The sequence below is a fragment of the Protopterus annectens genome, chromosome 12.part0, assembly GCF_019279795.1.
Source record: "Protopterus annectens isolate FY-2018-M chromosome 12.part0, PAN1.0, whole genome shotgun sequence".
Classification (NCBI taxonomy): Eukaryota; Metazoa; Chordata; order Ceratodontiformes; family Protopteridae; genus Protopterus; species Protopterus annectens.
In genome coordinates this window covers 243,729,312-243,744,593 of record NC_056746.1, presented here as the reverse complement: position 1 = coordinate 243,744,593, position 15,282 = coordinate 243,729,312, and the positions used below count along the sequence as shown (strand labels likewise).

Genomic DNA, 15,282 nt, shown 5'->3' with positions numbered 1-15,282 from the left:
CCAACTTATGCGTACTAATCCGAACAATAACTGTGCTGTTGTCCTCAGCTCTACACATTACATTACTAAAAACCTTTGCCCTAACAGTCTCATTAAACAATATACTCACGCATACTTCACACAGAAAAACATATATGCAACACAAAATGTATCCCTTTCTTTAGGCTGTACTCCAACCGCAACCCATTAACACTTGCACACATTCTCTCATCCCCTGTGCTGATACTTTAGGTGTTTTCAAAAGCCTTGGCATTAACATCCACTTCCTCCTACTGTAAAACATGCTTATCTTCATAGCAAAAGTAACATTTGATGTTTCTCCTTTCGTTTAATCCTATAGCTCACAATGAGTGCTTTCAACAGATTCCAACAGCAGAAACATTTGTACATGGTTACAAGGAATTTGGTTAAATGGCATTTTTGTCTAAAGACAGGTCATCCTGTGAATATGGTTGAAAGCCAGTTTAATTAAAATTAAATATAAATAACCGAGACATGATACAGTCAAAAGCATCCAAGGAAGCTTCAACCCCCACACCCACTTACTTAAATATATTAAATGCACAATCACACAACTTTGTACAAGTAGAAAATTCTGTCTACAGGGAATCAGTAGCAGCAATTGTATAGAAACCACATTGTCCGTGATTACATATAGGTAAGCATCTGCTAAAGCTTCTTTAGACACTTTTGTACGTTTCTGCTTCTGTAATACAGAACTTTATATAGCTATGTCACTTTCAATAAAATCAAATTCAGACAAACTGTCAGTCATCTAAGTAGACTTTCAACCATTTTGAATGTGTGAGTTGTTTAAACAAAAATTTCTTTCAACCAAATGAAAATCCCTGGTATATAAACCTTTTTTTTCAGATAACTTAAAAGTTCTGTTAACAGCATTTGCTGATATAAATATTCACATTTTACATCCCTCATCAGATATACCTACAATTTTAAATGCTTTTCAAACCTTTTCAGATGTTTATTGCTGCAAATTAAACCTGTCTAAATTGATTTTGTTTCTTCATGTGGTGGTTACAGTACATTAAACGCTGTGAACGTTCAGTTCCAATTTAAGATATCTTGGTATGTCATTATCCCATAATATTACTCAGCAATATCAAAGTAACATATTAAAATGACAGAAATCCATAGATTCTGACTTAGAAAGATAGACATATATGGTGTTCTCGTTTTTATCAGACGTAGCCATAATCAAAAGTAACATTTTCTTTAAACTATTGTTCAACATAATAGTTATCTGTTCTGTAACAAAATATTTAAAGTTGTCTCTCTTGCTATAACAAATTAATTTGGCCCTCTAAAGCAGTGTGGATTTATTTTAAGAAATTTTCTATCACAGTCAGCTTGAATACAAAACTAGGGCTTCAACCTGCATTTATACTTGGCATAAACAAGGTTCTACTTGCAGTTATTACCCTTAGCCATCTCATTTGAGGTAATTTGAAATCCTGTACATGTTTATAAATGTAGTGGAATTTACTCAGAAGTTGTTAATGATTTTAAATCTAGATGACAGCTTCATACTTCCTAAGCGATTGAAATCCAAGTATACTTTTCTAGGAGAGAAAAATAATTGACCTAATTCACTTTACCTTATTATGAAATACATCATTCTGGGACTTGATGTTACTGTAAGTGAATTGCATACTTCACTTTCTCTTCAAAAAGGCTGTACTTCTATGATTACTGTAATTTGTTAAACCCTCATATTCAAATGTTTCACTGTCAGCATTAAAAAATTTAAACTGAAGTTACAAGATGCTAAGTACTAAGACAGCTATTTCTAAAGCATGCACATTATCAAAAAATAAAATGAAGCTATTTTCTTCATTATAGCCATCCTGTGATTTATATTTAAATGATCCTGCTATATGGCAATTTTTTGAAAACGGCTATTAAATATATACATTTTAAAAGCTATATTAAGCCCAGTTTCTGATAATTTGTAGCACATATTTGACACCATCAAAGAGGTTTACTTATTCCCTGGATATTTCTCACATTTGCTGTATTTGTCATGTAAACTCAACAGTTCTTCTCAATCTTGTTCACAATTTTTAAATTGTCTTGAATTCACTCCGCTTTGGTTGGCTTTACAAAATGAACTCTTGAGCAAATATGCTTAAAAAAAGGCCTTACCTAGAATCTTTTTATCTTTATTTGTTAAAGTGATTTAGCTAGTTATTGTATTACAATCTATGCTATTCTTTTATGTTGGTAAAATTTTATGTAAAAACTAATTGGTTAAATCCCAAAAATATGTCATGGGATAGTTTCAAAAATGTAGTTTAGAAGTACATTAAGCCATGTAAACGTATTCCTGAGTTTAGGAACATTTCTGCAAACTGTGCAGAGTGTTGAAAATGTTTTTTTTAATATCAGATTTATGCCATTCAGAATATGTATATTAGCTATATCCATAAATCATTTTCAAGTTACCTCACATAATCTGCGTAGTGATTTTATTGTACCTCATACGATTTTATTTATTTATTTATTTTACATTTGTTAACCGGGGGCGTCTGACTGAGCCGAAAAGGCCCGTTTTCAGCAGAGGCTCGGGGGAAAAAAGCTCCACAAAGAAAAATTACAGATACATTTAGTTATTTAGACATGAACTGTATACACACAAATTACAAAAAGCATGTTTTTACAGTTGTATGTGGCACATCAGCAGTTACAGGGGAGAGAACAAACAAAAAATATAAATTTAAAAATAAAGGTAATTAATAGATTTGTGGTGTACAGCTGAAGTTTGGAATATAGGTAGAATACATACTTAGTACACAGGTAGAGTACACACTTTGTAGATTAGCCAGTGTTTGTGAGTAAGATTGAAAACTATTATCAAGTAATGTAGATTTAGTATGTGTACGTATATACTTTTCGCCATTATTACAGATAAACACTTGGAAACAAATTTAAATCTAAATAATAGTAGTCTGGTTCATTTTTTTTATTCTAATCTTGCTAATAACTAGTGTCAGAAGTGAATCTTTTTCTGTATCAGTGGTAAGAATCCACTTCAGAAAAGTTGTCTACACTTCTTAGTATTATGCAAATATTGTGTAGAGTTTTTATACATTTTTGTTATATTGCTGTAACATGTTTTTACTGTACTGTTTGTTGAATTTGTTCACTTTCTCACGTTCGATAAAAGTTCTGACAAAAAAGAAACAGTTCATTTTATCATGTGTATGGTTCTGTAATACAGTCCTGTTATTGAGCAGTGTGTGAGGTTTGAAGAAAGTACAATGCAAAGTGCTGTTTAAATGAGTTTTAAAACTGACAAATGTTAGATCTCCATCTGTTAAGGTTTTTTTTTAGACCCATCAAATTGCCTGTCTGGCCACATGAGTCGGTGTAGGTGTATTCTTATAGCTCTCTTACTCATAACTCTGCTCCCCTTCTCTGATGTCTCTTGATTGAAGGCATGAATTTCATTAATGGAGACATCTTCTAAAATGAATAGTTTGGTTAGTCAAAATATATCCCTGAAATGAATGGAATTTGATTGATTTGGCATAGTTCTAAAAATCGATGCATCTGATTAATGGTAACGTGCTGCTGAAATAAATGAAGGTTGAATAATGGGGTTCATACCCCATTGAACTGAACAGGGTTCATTTGCAGCTCTCTTGTTGCTTTCTAACTCTTTGTCATTGTTCTGAACTGCTTATTTAATACTTGTGTGTCCCTTCACATTTTGACAGCTACCTTTATATCCATGGCTTACTGCTTGAGATGCTTCTGTGACAAGATGGGGAAAGTTCTGCAGCTGTTCAGCAAAATGCAAGATACCATATTCAAAAGGAATAAAAGATGGCTTCTTTCTGTTCATTCCTTTTGTCTTTACTTGGCATCCAGCACTTTGACATTAGTGAACTGGCTCCAACTATTGAATGCAGATGTTAGGACTAATCTTGTATTACCTTTTGTAGTCAGCATTGTTAGAATGCCCCATTAGGCAGTATGTACATAGCTGTGTTACTGTTTGTGTTCAATGAGGTTTGTCTATTATGGTCTTTTTGTTCTTACCTTTGTATAGCACAGTTTGAGCAGCCGGGTTATCAGTGCCCATGTAAATGGCTGCTAACATTCCAAGCCTTCTAGTTTTTCAAGTGTTGTTCTTCCTTACACACACACACCATTGTCCCTTCATGCTGTGTTTTTCCCTCCTTTCTGACATCATATTTGATGCCTTTTATTTAGCTCGTTACATCACCTAAATCCTTCCTTTCCTGTCGTTTATACTAAACATCCTTTAATTGGGCTGCTGCATGCCCTACCCCATCTTATTATTGACCTATAATTCTGTTACTGGCAGTGTCCTAGTTCTTCTCCTTCATAACTGCCTGCATCTTCACATCTCCATGCTCAGATTCCTTGCACTGCATAGTAATATTGGTTAGCCATGTTCGCGTCAGCTTTGTTTGTCTCTTTACTGTTTCTTTGTCCTTTTCTTCTTTCTACCTGTGGCACTCCTTCCCCATTCCACCTTAGTTTAAAGGTACAGGCAGTAAGATATACTTTCCATAATTTACATAATACTTTCCATATAAATATACTTCAAGGCTGGTCAGACAGAACAATGCACTTGAGCTGCTCCATGTTCAAATCACCATAGGTAAAATCCAATACCGCTTCCTTGCAAGCTGTAGGTCCCTCTGTATGACCCAGGAAACCCATACCATGTGTTTAAACTTATTAGAAACACTAATTATCCAACCCAATACCATATTTATGGGCGACTTTAATTACCCCACTATTAACTAGGAATTCTATACAGCATCAAATGCACATGCACAGAGATTCCTGGATTTTGTAAACACAAACTTCCTGGACAAGATAGTCAATATACCAACCAGGGGTGCAACCATTCTAAATCTGGTCCTCACTAATATGGGAGAGTGCTGCACACCCCCTACTGTAATGCCTTCCATGGTAAGGTCAGACCACAAAATAGTCTCCTTTGAAGTAAAAATAAAACCTGGACCCCCTGCTCAACCGGGAATATTCAGGAACTATTCTAAAGCTAATCTCCTGCTATTAAGTGAGAACCTGGCAAAATGTCAAGCCCCTATACACCCTCAGAACACTTCTGCTTATTCAGAACTGTTCACAGAAACCCTGTACGAGCATGTTAATAGTTGCATAGCGGCAGCTGTACCCACCAGGAAGAAGTACCGAACTAACAATAAAACAAGCCTCCCTGGCAGAATCACAAAATCAATAGGACGTATATCAGGAGGAAAAAAATCATGGCAAAAATTAGGAGCTGCAGCACCCAGAAAGATAAAAGCACTCTCATTAAACTAAACACACAACTCAGAGGACAATAAAGTCTACCAAAGCCAAATTTGAGATAAGTTTGGCCTTCCAGGCTAAGGACAACCACAAAGTATTCTTTAGCTATGTCCGCAACCTCAAAGGCAATACACAATTGTGTGCAGAGTTCATAGTAAATGGAGCCATCTGTACTGAGCCAGAAGATATAACAAACTACCTGGCTGATAAATTCATCTCCAACTTTACTCCTGTCTCTCCCCCTCAACCTTCCTTCAGGAAATATCAGATATAACACCCCCTACTATCACTAGGGAATAGGTCCTTAATGCTCTCTCTAAGACCCAAGGACACCGCTTCAATGGGCCCAGACAATATCCCAGGATGCCTTCTAAATAGCATGAAACATGACCTATTAGGGCCTCTGGAATTACTGTTTAACTGTAGCCTCCAAACAGGCTTTGTGCCTCATGAATGGAGAAAGGCAACATTCATCCCTCTGCACAAAGGTGGGCCATCTACAAACCCTGGAAACTACAGACCCACAAGTCTCACTAGTCTTATATGTAAAACCATGGAAAGAATTATCATGAGGATTATCAATAGAGATGTAGTAAACCTTCAGACACTGGACCCAGCCCAGTTTGGTTTCATCAAGAGCAAGATCATGCCTTCTCAACCTGGTGGACTTCATTGAGAAGGTCACCAAAGCAATGGATGAGGGCAAAACCGTTCACACTGCCTACCTTGACCTGGCCAAGGCATTTGACACAATACTCCACTTGGGCATTGTTGACAAACTCAAGAGGTTAGATACAAACCCATATCTCACCCGGTGGATAGCCAAATGGCTCACATACAGGACCCAGGAAGTTACAATTGGGTAGTCCACCTTTGCAAAGAGTCCAGTCACAAGTGGAGTTCCTCAGGGATCAGTCCTTGGACTGCTACTTTTTGACATTTACTTCTCAGAAGTCAAGGCCAATGTCAGTGGTCTCTGGCTAACTAAATTTGCAGATGATTGCAAATTAGGAGCTGTCATTGAATCTCACACTGACAAAAATGTTCTCCAGGATGGGGTGACGCAGACAAATAACTGGTGTCAGAGCCATGGACTAAAACTTAATGCTAAGAAATGCATAATAGTTTCCTTTGGGAAGTAATCCATCCCTGGTAACTATCATATTGACAACACATCCCTTAGAGTTGACCTAGTAGTCAGGGACTTAGGGAGACACATAGTAATCTAGCCTTTGATCATAACGTGTCTGCAGTGGTGAGGAAATCATTCTGTGTTGCGCAACTTTTAAACGAAGGTATGGCATCTAAGTCCAAGTAACTCATTGTTCCACTGTATTCAGCATTCATCAGACCTATCACTGAGTACAGTGCCCACTTTGGTATGTACCTAACCAGGCATATCCAACAACTGGAATGTCCACAGAGGTTCCTCACTAAAAGAACACAGGGCATAAGTAATATGTCCTATGCAGACCGCCTCAAGGCCTATCCCTGTATTCTGTCTCCTACAGGCTTTTGAGGGAAGATGTCTGCCTGGTATACAGGGCATTGTCAGACCCCACTCTGATGGACCTCCTGCATACCTACAAAACAAGCAGTACTAGAATTACCCATTCTAAAGAGTTAAACCTTTCCTGTGATATAAATAGGACCGGCTGGAGAGAGAGGTATATATCCCAGAAACTACTCTGGCTATGTTACAGGCTCCCCATCCATGTGAAGCAGAGTTTCTCCCTAACCCAATTCAAGTGCAACTTGGATGGGAAACCAGAAATTCATCCCTGGTTTGGCACCTATGTCTCTGATGCAAGCGGGTAACCTGTAAATGGTTCATCTCCCATGCCCATGCTTACACTTATCAAGGTTATCAGAACTTGTCAGAGATTTGTGATGCATGGCTAGGCTTAAAAAGGCCCTTGTGGTCATTAGCCTAGTAAACACCTACGAACCAATCCATCTCTGAGCACCTCTGTCCTTTTTAAACTAAGGTGGATCATGCCATTACTTAAGAGTTGGTGTTACTGCTAAGTCTCCATCGCTTTCCTGTCAATCCAAATCCTTTCTACACTGTTCACTTTACAGCCACTCCTCATTGTGCTGGCTTGTGGTACAAGTAACACTTATAAGGATGCTGCCTCCAGCCCCCATGGCATTTCACTGTCACCTCAATCACCTTGCATGCCACCAGTTCTCTGTAGAGTAGGGGTCCTTTATTTGTTGTTCTTCTTTCAGCTTTTCCCGGTTAGGGGTTGCCACAGCAGATCTCCGGTCCACTAATGATTGGCAGTAGATTTTTACAGTGCCGAGGTGCCAGCCCGATGCCCAACCTTCAACGAAGGCACGCCCATTCATGCATGTCTTTTGAATGTCACTCGAGCACGTGGAGGACATGCAGACTACACACAGAAGGCTCTCCAGCCGAGAATCGAACGGGAGAACCTCTTGTGAGGCGACAATGCTACCGCCCCTCCACCACAGCTTCTATTAAAATCACAAAATACAATATGTGCATTCCATATACAAAATTCACAACATATTTACAATCATTTACAAGTATTTACAAGTGAGTCATACATTTTCAACAAATCTTTTTTTTTTAAATTTCAACTCCCCCATTCTTTTTACCATAACCAAAATCATATTTATTTCAACATTTCTGACAATACCCATTTTCCATTATATTTTCTCATTCATTCTTTCTTACCATATAATCCCTACTACAGAAAACATGTTATCATCTAATTTATCTATATTCTTATGTTTCATCTTTCATTACATCCATATTCCATTATGTCCATATTTATACAATTAACATTTTTCAGTCATTTTAAACAGTCTGTCACATATTTCTTTCCACAATAGATTTACTGTTTCACATTTCAGAAAAACATGTTCAGTAGTCTCTAGTTCCCCACAATGTATACAAATCCTATCTTTTATTGATTTATATGGCATATTTGCTTTTACCAGTAGCTTAATTATAGATAACCTCTACATTTTTTGCATCTTTTCCTTCTTGATTTACTGCTTTCACTTTTTTTATTTTCTAACTGCTTCCAAGGATATACATAATAAAATTTTCCCATTATATTTTTATACCATATTTTCCTATTCTTGTCTAGGTTTCCTAATCAATCTTCCATAGTAGTATTTTTCTTCTTATAGTTTAATTTTCATACAAGTGATTCCTTTACTTCTTTTTAGACCTTTAAGCTTTTGGCATATTGATTTATATATTTTCCTTTATACTGGTTATTAACAAATTTTGTTTTTCTTGTATTCCTATTAACACTTTATATCAATTTAATGATACTATATATACAATTGGATTTATGAAACTCAAACCTCTTCCTTTTTTATTAACATGCAGTACTTCTTTTAATAGGATTCAACCTAGATCCCCCTATGAATGTGACTAACACATTCAGTAATTCTTTTTCAAACTCTGGTGGTATCATAAACACAATTGCTGGATGTGCCATCTTACCTAATATCACAGAATTAATTAAGTATAATTTTCTCTTGTATGAAAGTTTAAAAGTTCTCCAGAATGTACATGTACCTCTTAATCATTTTCTTCCATTGTGTGACTCTCTGTTGTTCACTACCAAACTTTATTCCCAGAATTTATATTTTTCTGTATTAAACTGGTTATCTTTTATCTTTCCAGAGAACCCAAATCCTTTACTTTTTTCTTCATTAATACTTAATCCTAATACCTTTAATTCTTTGTTGTGTACCTGAATAGCTATACCCATCAGTTTTTTTATTTTTTACGACGAGTACTAAATCGTCTGCATAAGAGAACATTACTGGAATCTAAATCCCTTCTGGCGAACAATATTTAGCATCCTGTAATGTCCAATTTATCTTAAAAATTACTGCGTTCATAATTAATGCAACTAGTATACTACTTGCTGGGCACCCTTGCTTAATACCACTCTTTAATTCTGTTGTCTCACTTAACCAACTATTTATCACTAATCTCACGATTTTTGCTATTTACAGATTTCAACACAGTGATTATTTTGTCACTTATGTTATTTCTGTCCCATAATTCTTCATACTGAATCTTGTCAAATGCTTTACTTACATCACCTATTAATGTTTTCAGTTCTGTTTCCCTATTTACTACATCATCAATGCACCAAACGGAAAAAAAATATCGCCAAAGGAAAAAATTGCCTAAAAAAACAACTAAACAAAGCAAAATCACCAAATTATATTCAACAAAACATCCAGTAAGTGCTTACTGGATGTTTTGTTGAATAAACTTTGGTGGTTTTGCTTTGTTTAGTTGCCTTTTTAGTCAATTATTACATTGTCAACCAGTTGTGTTATTAACATTAATAATTCTTGACTTCCTTTTTCTTTATTCCATATATATAGTTTATCAGTGATTTATTAACCTTGCTTGTTACTCATTTTTCTATTATTTTCATAAAAATCTTTAATACTAAGGGTCTCCGATTTTTATGTCTGTTTTTCTCCCTTTTTCCATATAAATGTCATTGCACCTATACATACTGTTTCGAGATTTACACCCCTTTCAAACCACTCATTCAGTACCTTTAAAAAATGCTCCTTTTAAGTTCCATCCTTTTTTTCCTTATGGTGTCCCCTATGGAAAGTTTTTAAGAATATGTCTTTTGATTTTCTGCATAATTTATTTTTGTGTATTCACTATACACCCTTCCTCATTCCTTAATTCTGTTGTTATTGTTATTTTTTCTTTAACCATTTTACTTGGATATAGAGATGCTACTTCCTTTCTTCCTTGTGAAAATATCTTTGTTTAAACATTTTTTTTATTTTTTTTACGTTCATTTCATATAATTTTCTTTTTTTTCTAGAAACTCTTGTTTATTGTCTACTATACATCTAAAGACTTGATTACTAATTTCATGATATTTATCACTATCTTATCTTGTTTTAGTAATTTGCCATTCTAATATCTTTTTATATTTTTCTTTTAAACTGATCCATCAACTTGTCCAGCCCTTATACATTCCTCTCATGTTTATATGATCTAGCCATAACTGATGTATTGTTTCCTTTCCTTGCTCATTTAGGTCTGATTCGTTAGTTCTTTTTATCCTTCTGCCTATTCTTATGTAACATATTTTTTCTTGAATATCTATCCATATTGCTGCATGATCTGAAAAACCTGTGATCTTAACTCCCTGATATAATATATTTCAGCTCTCTGGTACTATAAAGTAATCAATTTCAGTTCTTAGATTACTCTTTCTGTATGTCCAATGTTTGCTTTTCCACAAAAACATTTTGCAGCTTTTGATCTTATCAAAAATAACTTTTACACCCGTCCCTTCTTTTTGCATATGTCTTAGATCACAATTAAATTCTGCCACTACTATTACTTGTATATTTACATTTGCGTAATCAAGCATATTCATAAACATGATTGATCTCTATTTGTTTTTGTAGTGTATGTGTAGAATGCAGTTATCCTATATATTTGATTTCTCCATCTTATATCAAATATTACTATTCTTCCTAATACTGCTAATGCATAATCCAAAATCTCTATGTAGTCTTTAGATAGAATTGCTGTACCTGAATATCTTTCATCTCCTAAGTTCCACATAACCTTGCCTTTCCATAATTCATTAACTTGCATTCTTTCTTCTTCTGTTATTCTTATATCTGTTAGTACTATGATGTTCATATCTAACCCTCTACCCCATTCCAAAATTCCTAGCCTCAGTTGAACATTCTTTAAACTGTTTGTAGTAATGGCCTTTGTGAAATAGTGTTTACGTTCATCCTTTCCCATTCTTATTTTCTCCTATACCTATATTTTTGAATTTGCATGTTCTGTCTTTCACTCTTTTTCAAATGGATATTTTCTTACTTTTGACTTTTATCCAGTTATCCCCTTCATCACTTGAATTACTTGCTTCTTCCTCTATCTCCCTTTCTTTTTTTTTGTTTCCTGTATATTTTCAGTTGCTTCCATTCCTCTATCAGTCTCGATTATTTTTCTTGTTGTACTTCTTCTGTATTTTCTATTAACACACCTTCTCTGTTTTGTTCTTTTACTGTTACCCATGTATCCTTTTCCGTAGCATTACAATCCATCCAGGAATGCCCTATTTTATCACACTTTATACATTTTTGTTCACATTTTTTAGCTTCCATGACCCATTTTACCACAAAAGAAACATCTCATTTTATCACAGTTGTTAAACAGTCATCCTTACCACACAAAAACACGTTTTAGTCCCTTCCATATTAATTATACTCGGCAAATGCATAATTTTGTCAGTTTGTATTTTTAGTATAACATGACATTCCCAAGCCCCCAGTCCATAAACCTCTGTTGTCATTGATTTTTGTAATGTCCTAAACAGCTCTGCACACAGTTCTCAAATAGTCTTTTAAATCGTCCATTTCAATTTCAGTTCAAAATTGTATAAGTATTTTTTGGCTTCTCTATTAAATACCTGCACCACATAGGATGTTCATTCTTTCTCTCTTCACACTGTTCTAAAAACTTCTCCATTAATTGCGCCTCCTCAACGAAAATGCCACAAAAGCTATCTTCATTATTACAAATAAATGCTCTTACCTCTGTGGGTTCAATACCCAGTGGTGAAATGATGCTGTCCCATACTTCATACCTGTCTATCTCCTTCTCCCTCTTACTTATTCTTACCCAGTGCTTTCTTCTTACTTCAACCTTTTTTTCTTTTTGTTTTTCGCCTTCTCTCATCGTCTGCACTTAGGATTTCTTCTCTACCTTCCTTAATTTCTACACTTCCTCTTCTTGTATTCCATCCATTATTTCTCCCCATGACACTGTCTTCTTGCTGTCTGGCTCGCTCTATTTGATTAATTCTTTTAAGCAGACATCCCGCAACCCTCCCGACTTGGACACTCCACCAGTGTTGCAGATTTGGATGCAAACAAATTCTGCTGGAAAAACACTTCCAAATCTACCTTATCCAGTTCAATTCCCTCGTTTTGCCTTTTACATGGTATTTTATTGCTTTCTTTACTCTCTTCTCGATACTTCGTATTCCACTTCACTTCCAGTTCTTCTGCTGCATTTACTATCTCAGCTGTGCTGTTAGATTAACAGCTTCTTTTTCTCCAAACACAGCAAAAACTCTTCCTTTCTTCACTTTTCAGATTTCCTGCTTCTCTGAGCCGCCTCTGCGCCTGAACAGGAAGACAGGAAGTGTAACACAGATTTGTGTCCCCGTATACTCTGAAAAGATTAGGGGAAGTTCCCCAATGCCCTGGACAAATTTCCCATAGTAGTATAAATACCACCTCAAGTCTCTCAGAAAAGAAGCCACTAGCCTAGTGGGACTAACCAGTAAACAAAGGATAAATAAAATAAAAATAAAAGCTTTACTTTGACTATCATACAATCTTAGCGTAATTGTATGTATATGTATATTTGTGTCTTTGTGTATAGTATTAATTGTATAACTGTGTCAATTTTGCCTTAAGGCCAAGATCATGTCTGAAAAGGGTCCAAGGACCACCCTTTACCCCATTAACAAATTTTGAATAGATAGCCATATCTTCACTTTTCAGATTAAGAAGTAAACCAAAGTATGTTGCAGTACATTTTAGTGGATGGGTTTCCATGTTAGACATTTCAGCATGAAGATATAAATATTTCACAGTGTTTCATCAGGTGAGAATTCCGTTTTTGATAAATTTCCCATGGATAAAATTAATTTTACTTGTAGGAAAAGACTCCAGTGTTCCAGTTGCAATTGTGGGGTTGTACTAACTGTTGTTTAATTCTTTATAAACTGTTAGTCCTAGTCCCATCTGATAATAAACTAGTTAATTTCCTGTTTTTCTTCTTTCTCTTTCCACAGTTACGTTTGTTGGTGGTGGTAGTTCAGGGTCTGATTCGATTGTTGGTAGATCTCATTAACACCTTTCCAGTGTTCTCTATTCTGCTTAGGGTGTGCAGGGCCTACAGACTAGCAGGTAAGCAGATGTTTGCATCAAACCAGTATATTTTTTTGCAGTTGTATCAGTTTAGTTTTTTAAGGTTGAAATTGGCCCTTAAACAAATTAGAGGTTTGCTTAGCAAACGAATATGTCAAGTGGCAATAATGATATTCTGTTTTGGTGAGTTATGGACAAAAGGATTACAGTTTTTAATTCATTATTTGACACTTTTTCCTATTGTGCCATGTATTGGCCTACTTGTCTTGGCACTTCACCCTTTTCAGGCTTGAATTTATCTGAAATTGTCCTACACCCAAAGTAAATGGTATTGTAAGCTCCACTGTCTTTGGAGGGGTCATTGCATTACTGTGGATGTCTGGGCTATACCTCTGAACTTTATTTAAAATATTAAAAGTGGACATTTTCCAAGATGTTCTTAGTGTTTCACTGTTGCAGTCATTACATTTGGGTTATCTGCTTGCAGGTAGCCCTCAGTCGGCATGATTAACAAAGTCTTGGGTCCTGCTTCGGTTGCTGTCCCTTCTTCCATGACTTCAGGTCATCGGTGGTATAAAACATGCAGCCGACACCATTACATCAGTCTTTCCTTGCCGTGTGGTGCCTGAAGCGAAGCAGTTCGCAAGTGCCGATCGGCCAACTCCTGAAATTTTCGTTTTCGAGTTTCAGAACCGAAGTCTTCAACTAAAGCTAAGTACCCCATTGGGGAAACTTTTTCTTGCTCCTTACCGATGTCAGTAAAAGTTAATAATTGCATTACTTGTGGAAAGCAAACACCTCATAAAGATTTTCATTCGTACTGTATTCCTTGCCTAGGCCCTGACCACGACGTACCTTGCTGTCGGTTTTGTGCTTTATTTAATCAGCTCATGATCCGTTGTCGGTATATTTTCGCCTCTAAATATTTTGGTTCTCGATTTAATTATCCAGAAATATCGTTGATTAGCCTTCCGACTACCGGGATTTTGAAAAAATGCAAAGATAAATACAGAGACAGGCCGCCGAGGTCCAAAACTGCCGACGACGCTTCTCCTAAGGCAGTCGCCAGTACTCAGTGAGGCACTTTTGCAGCCCCTGATACCCGCTACTTCTGATTCGCAGGCCTCTACTGAGACCCATTCAGAGTCCGGTTTGCCGCGAGATGTTTCAACTATGGAACCCGCGGATGTCTCTACCTTGGATGGGTCTGGAGCCGCTGTGCAGGCACCGGCTTCTGAGGGTGTATTCAGGCCTACGGACTTGTATATTAAACTGACGCCTCCTTTTTTACTTAGGCCTAAATCTCGATCCATGCCTAAAATACCGACACCCAGGCCACGTGCTCAGGCCTCTATGCCTAAAAAACAAATGATAAGAATGGCTGAAGATCTAATAACTCTAATCGGGGGTAGCCAACCCCTCCTTCTAAGAGGCCTAGGACTGAAGTGGATTATGAATCTTCTGATCAGGATTCTGTTTTTTCTGATTCTCCTGATGATCTGGATTTGGCCTTATCTACTTATGAAGATTCTGATGCACAGGACTCCAGTCCCTCTGCCTCCCCTCCTGAGGATTTTTCTTTTGGAGAAACCGTATATACTCTAAGGGAGCATTTCCACTGGGAAAGCCAGGATTATTCTGATTCAAAAAAGAGGCTTAGGGATTTCCTTTTCCTACCTCAGCATAGGCCTTTAGCTATTCCTCCTGTACTAGACATTGTTGATGCTTTTTCGGAATCTAGTTTGGCCCCAGATTCCTTGCCTCCTGCTCCCAGAAAACCTGACCGATACTACAGGGTCCCTGAGTCCCACAAGTTCCTTTTTAAAAATCCTATTACAGATCCAGAGACTATTTCACAGGGGCCCAAGGGCATTAAGGCTTCTACTGCTAAAAATCCTACCCCTTCTGATAGAGACTCCAGGACGTTGGATAGATGGGGTAAGAAGGTTTACACTTCTGCAACCTTAGCCATTAGGGCTTTAAACTGCCAGTTTCATATGTTAAAGTATCAGC

General features: G+C 36.5%; 1 protein-coding gene across 1 annotated transcript in view; it reads left to right on the top strand.

The window, feature by feature from the left end:
* PIGQ (phosphatidylinositol glycan anchor biosynthesis class Q) overlaps positions 1-15,282 on the top strand; it is a 631,353-nt gene that overhangs the window by 510,850 nt on the left and 105,221 nt on the right. The window contains exon 9 of the mRNA XM_044089305.1: positions 13,194-13,308. Coding sequence (XP_043945240.1) covers positions 13,194-13,308 — 115 coding nt within the window. The remainder of the gene's footprint in view (positions 1-13,193; positions 13,309-15,282) is intronic.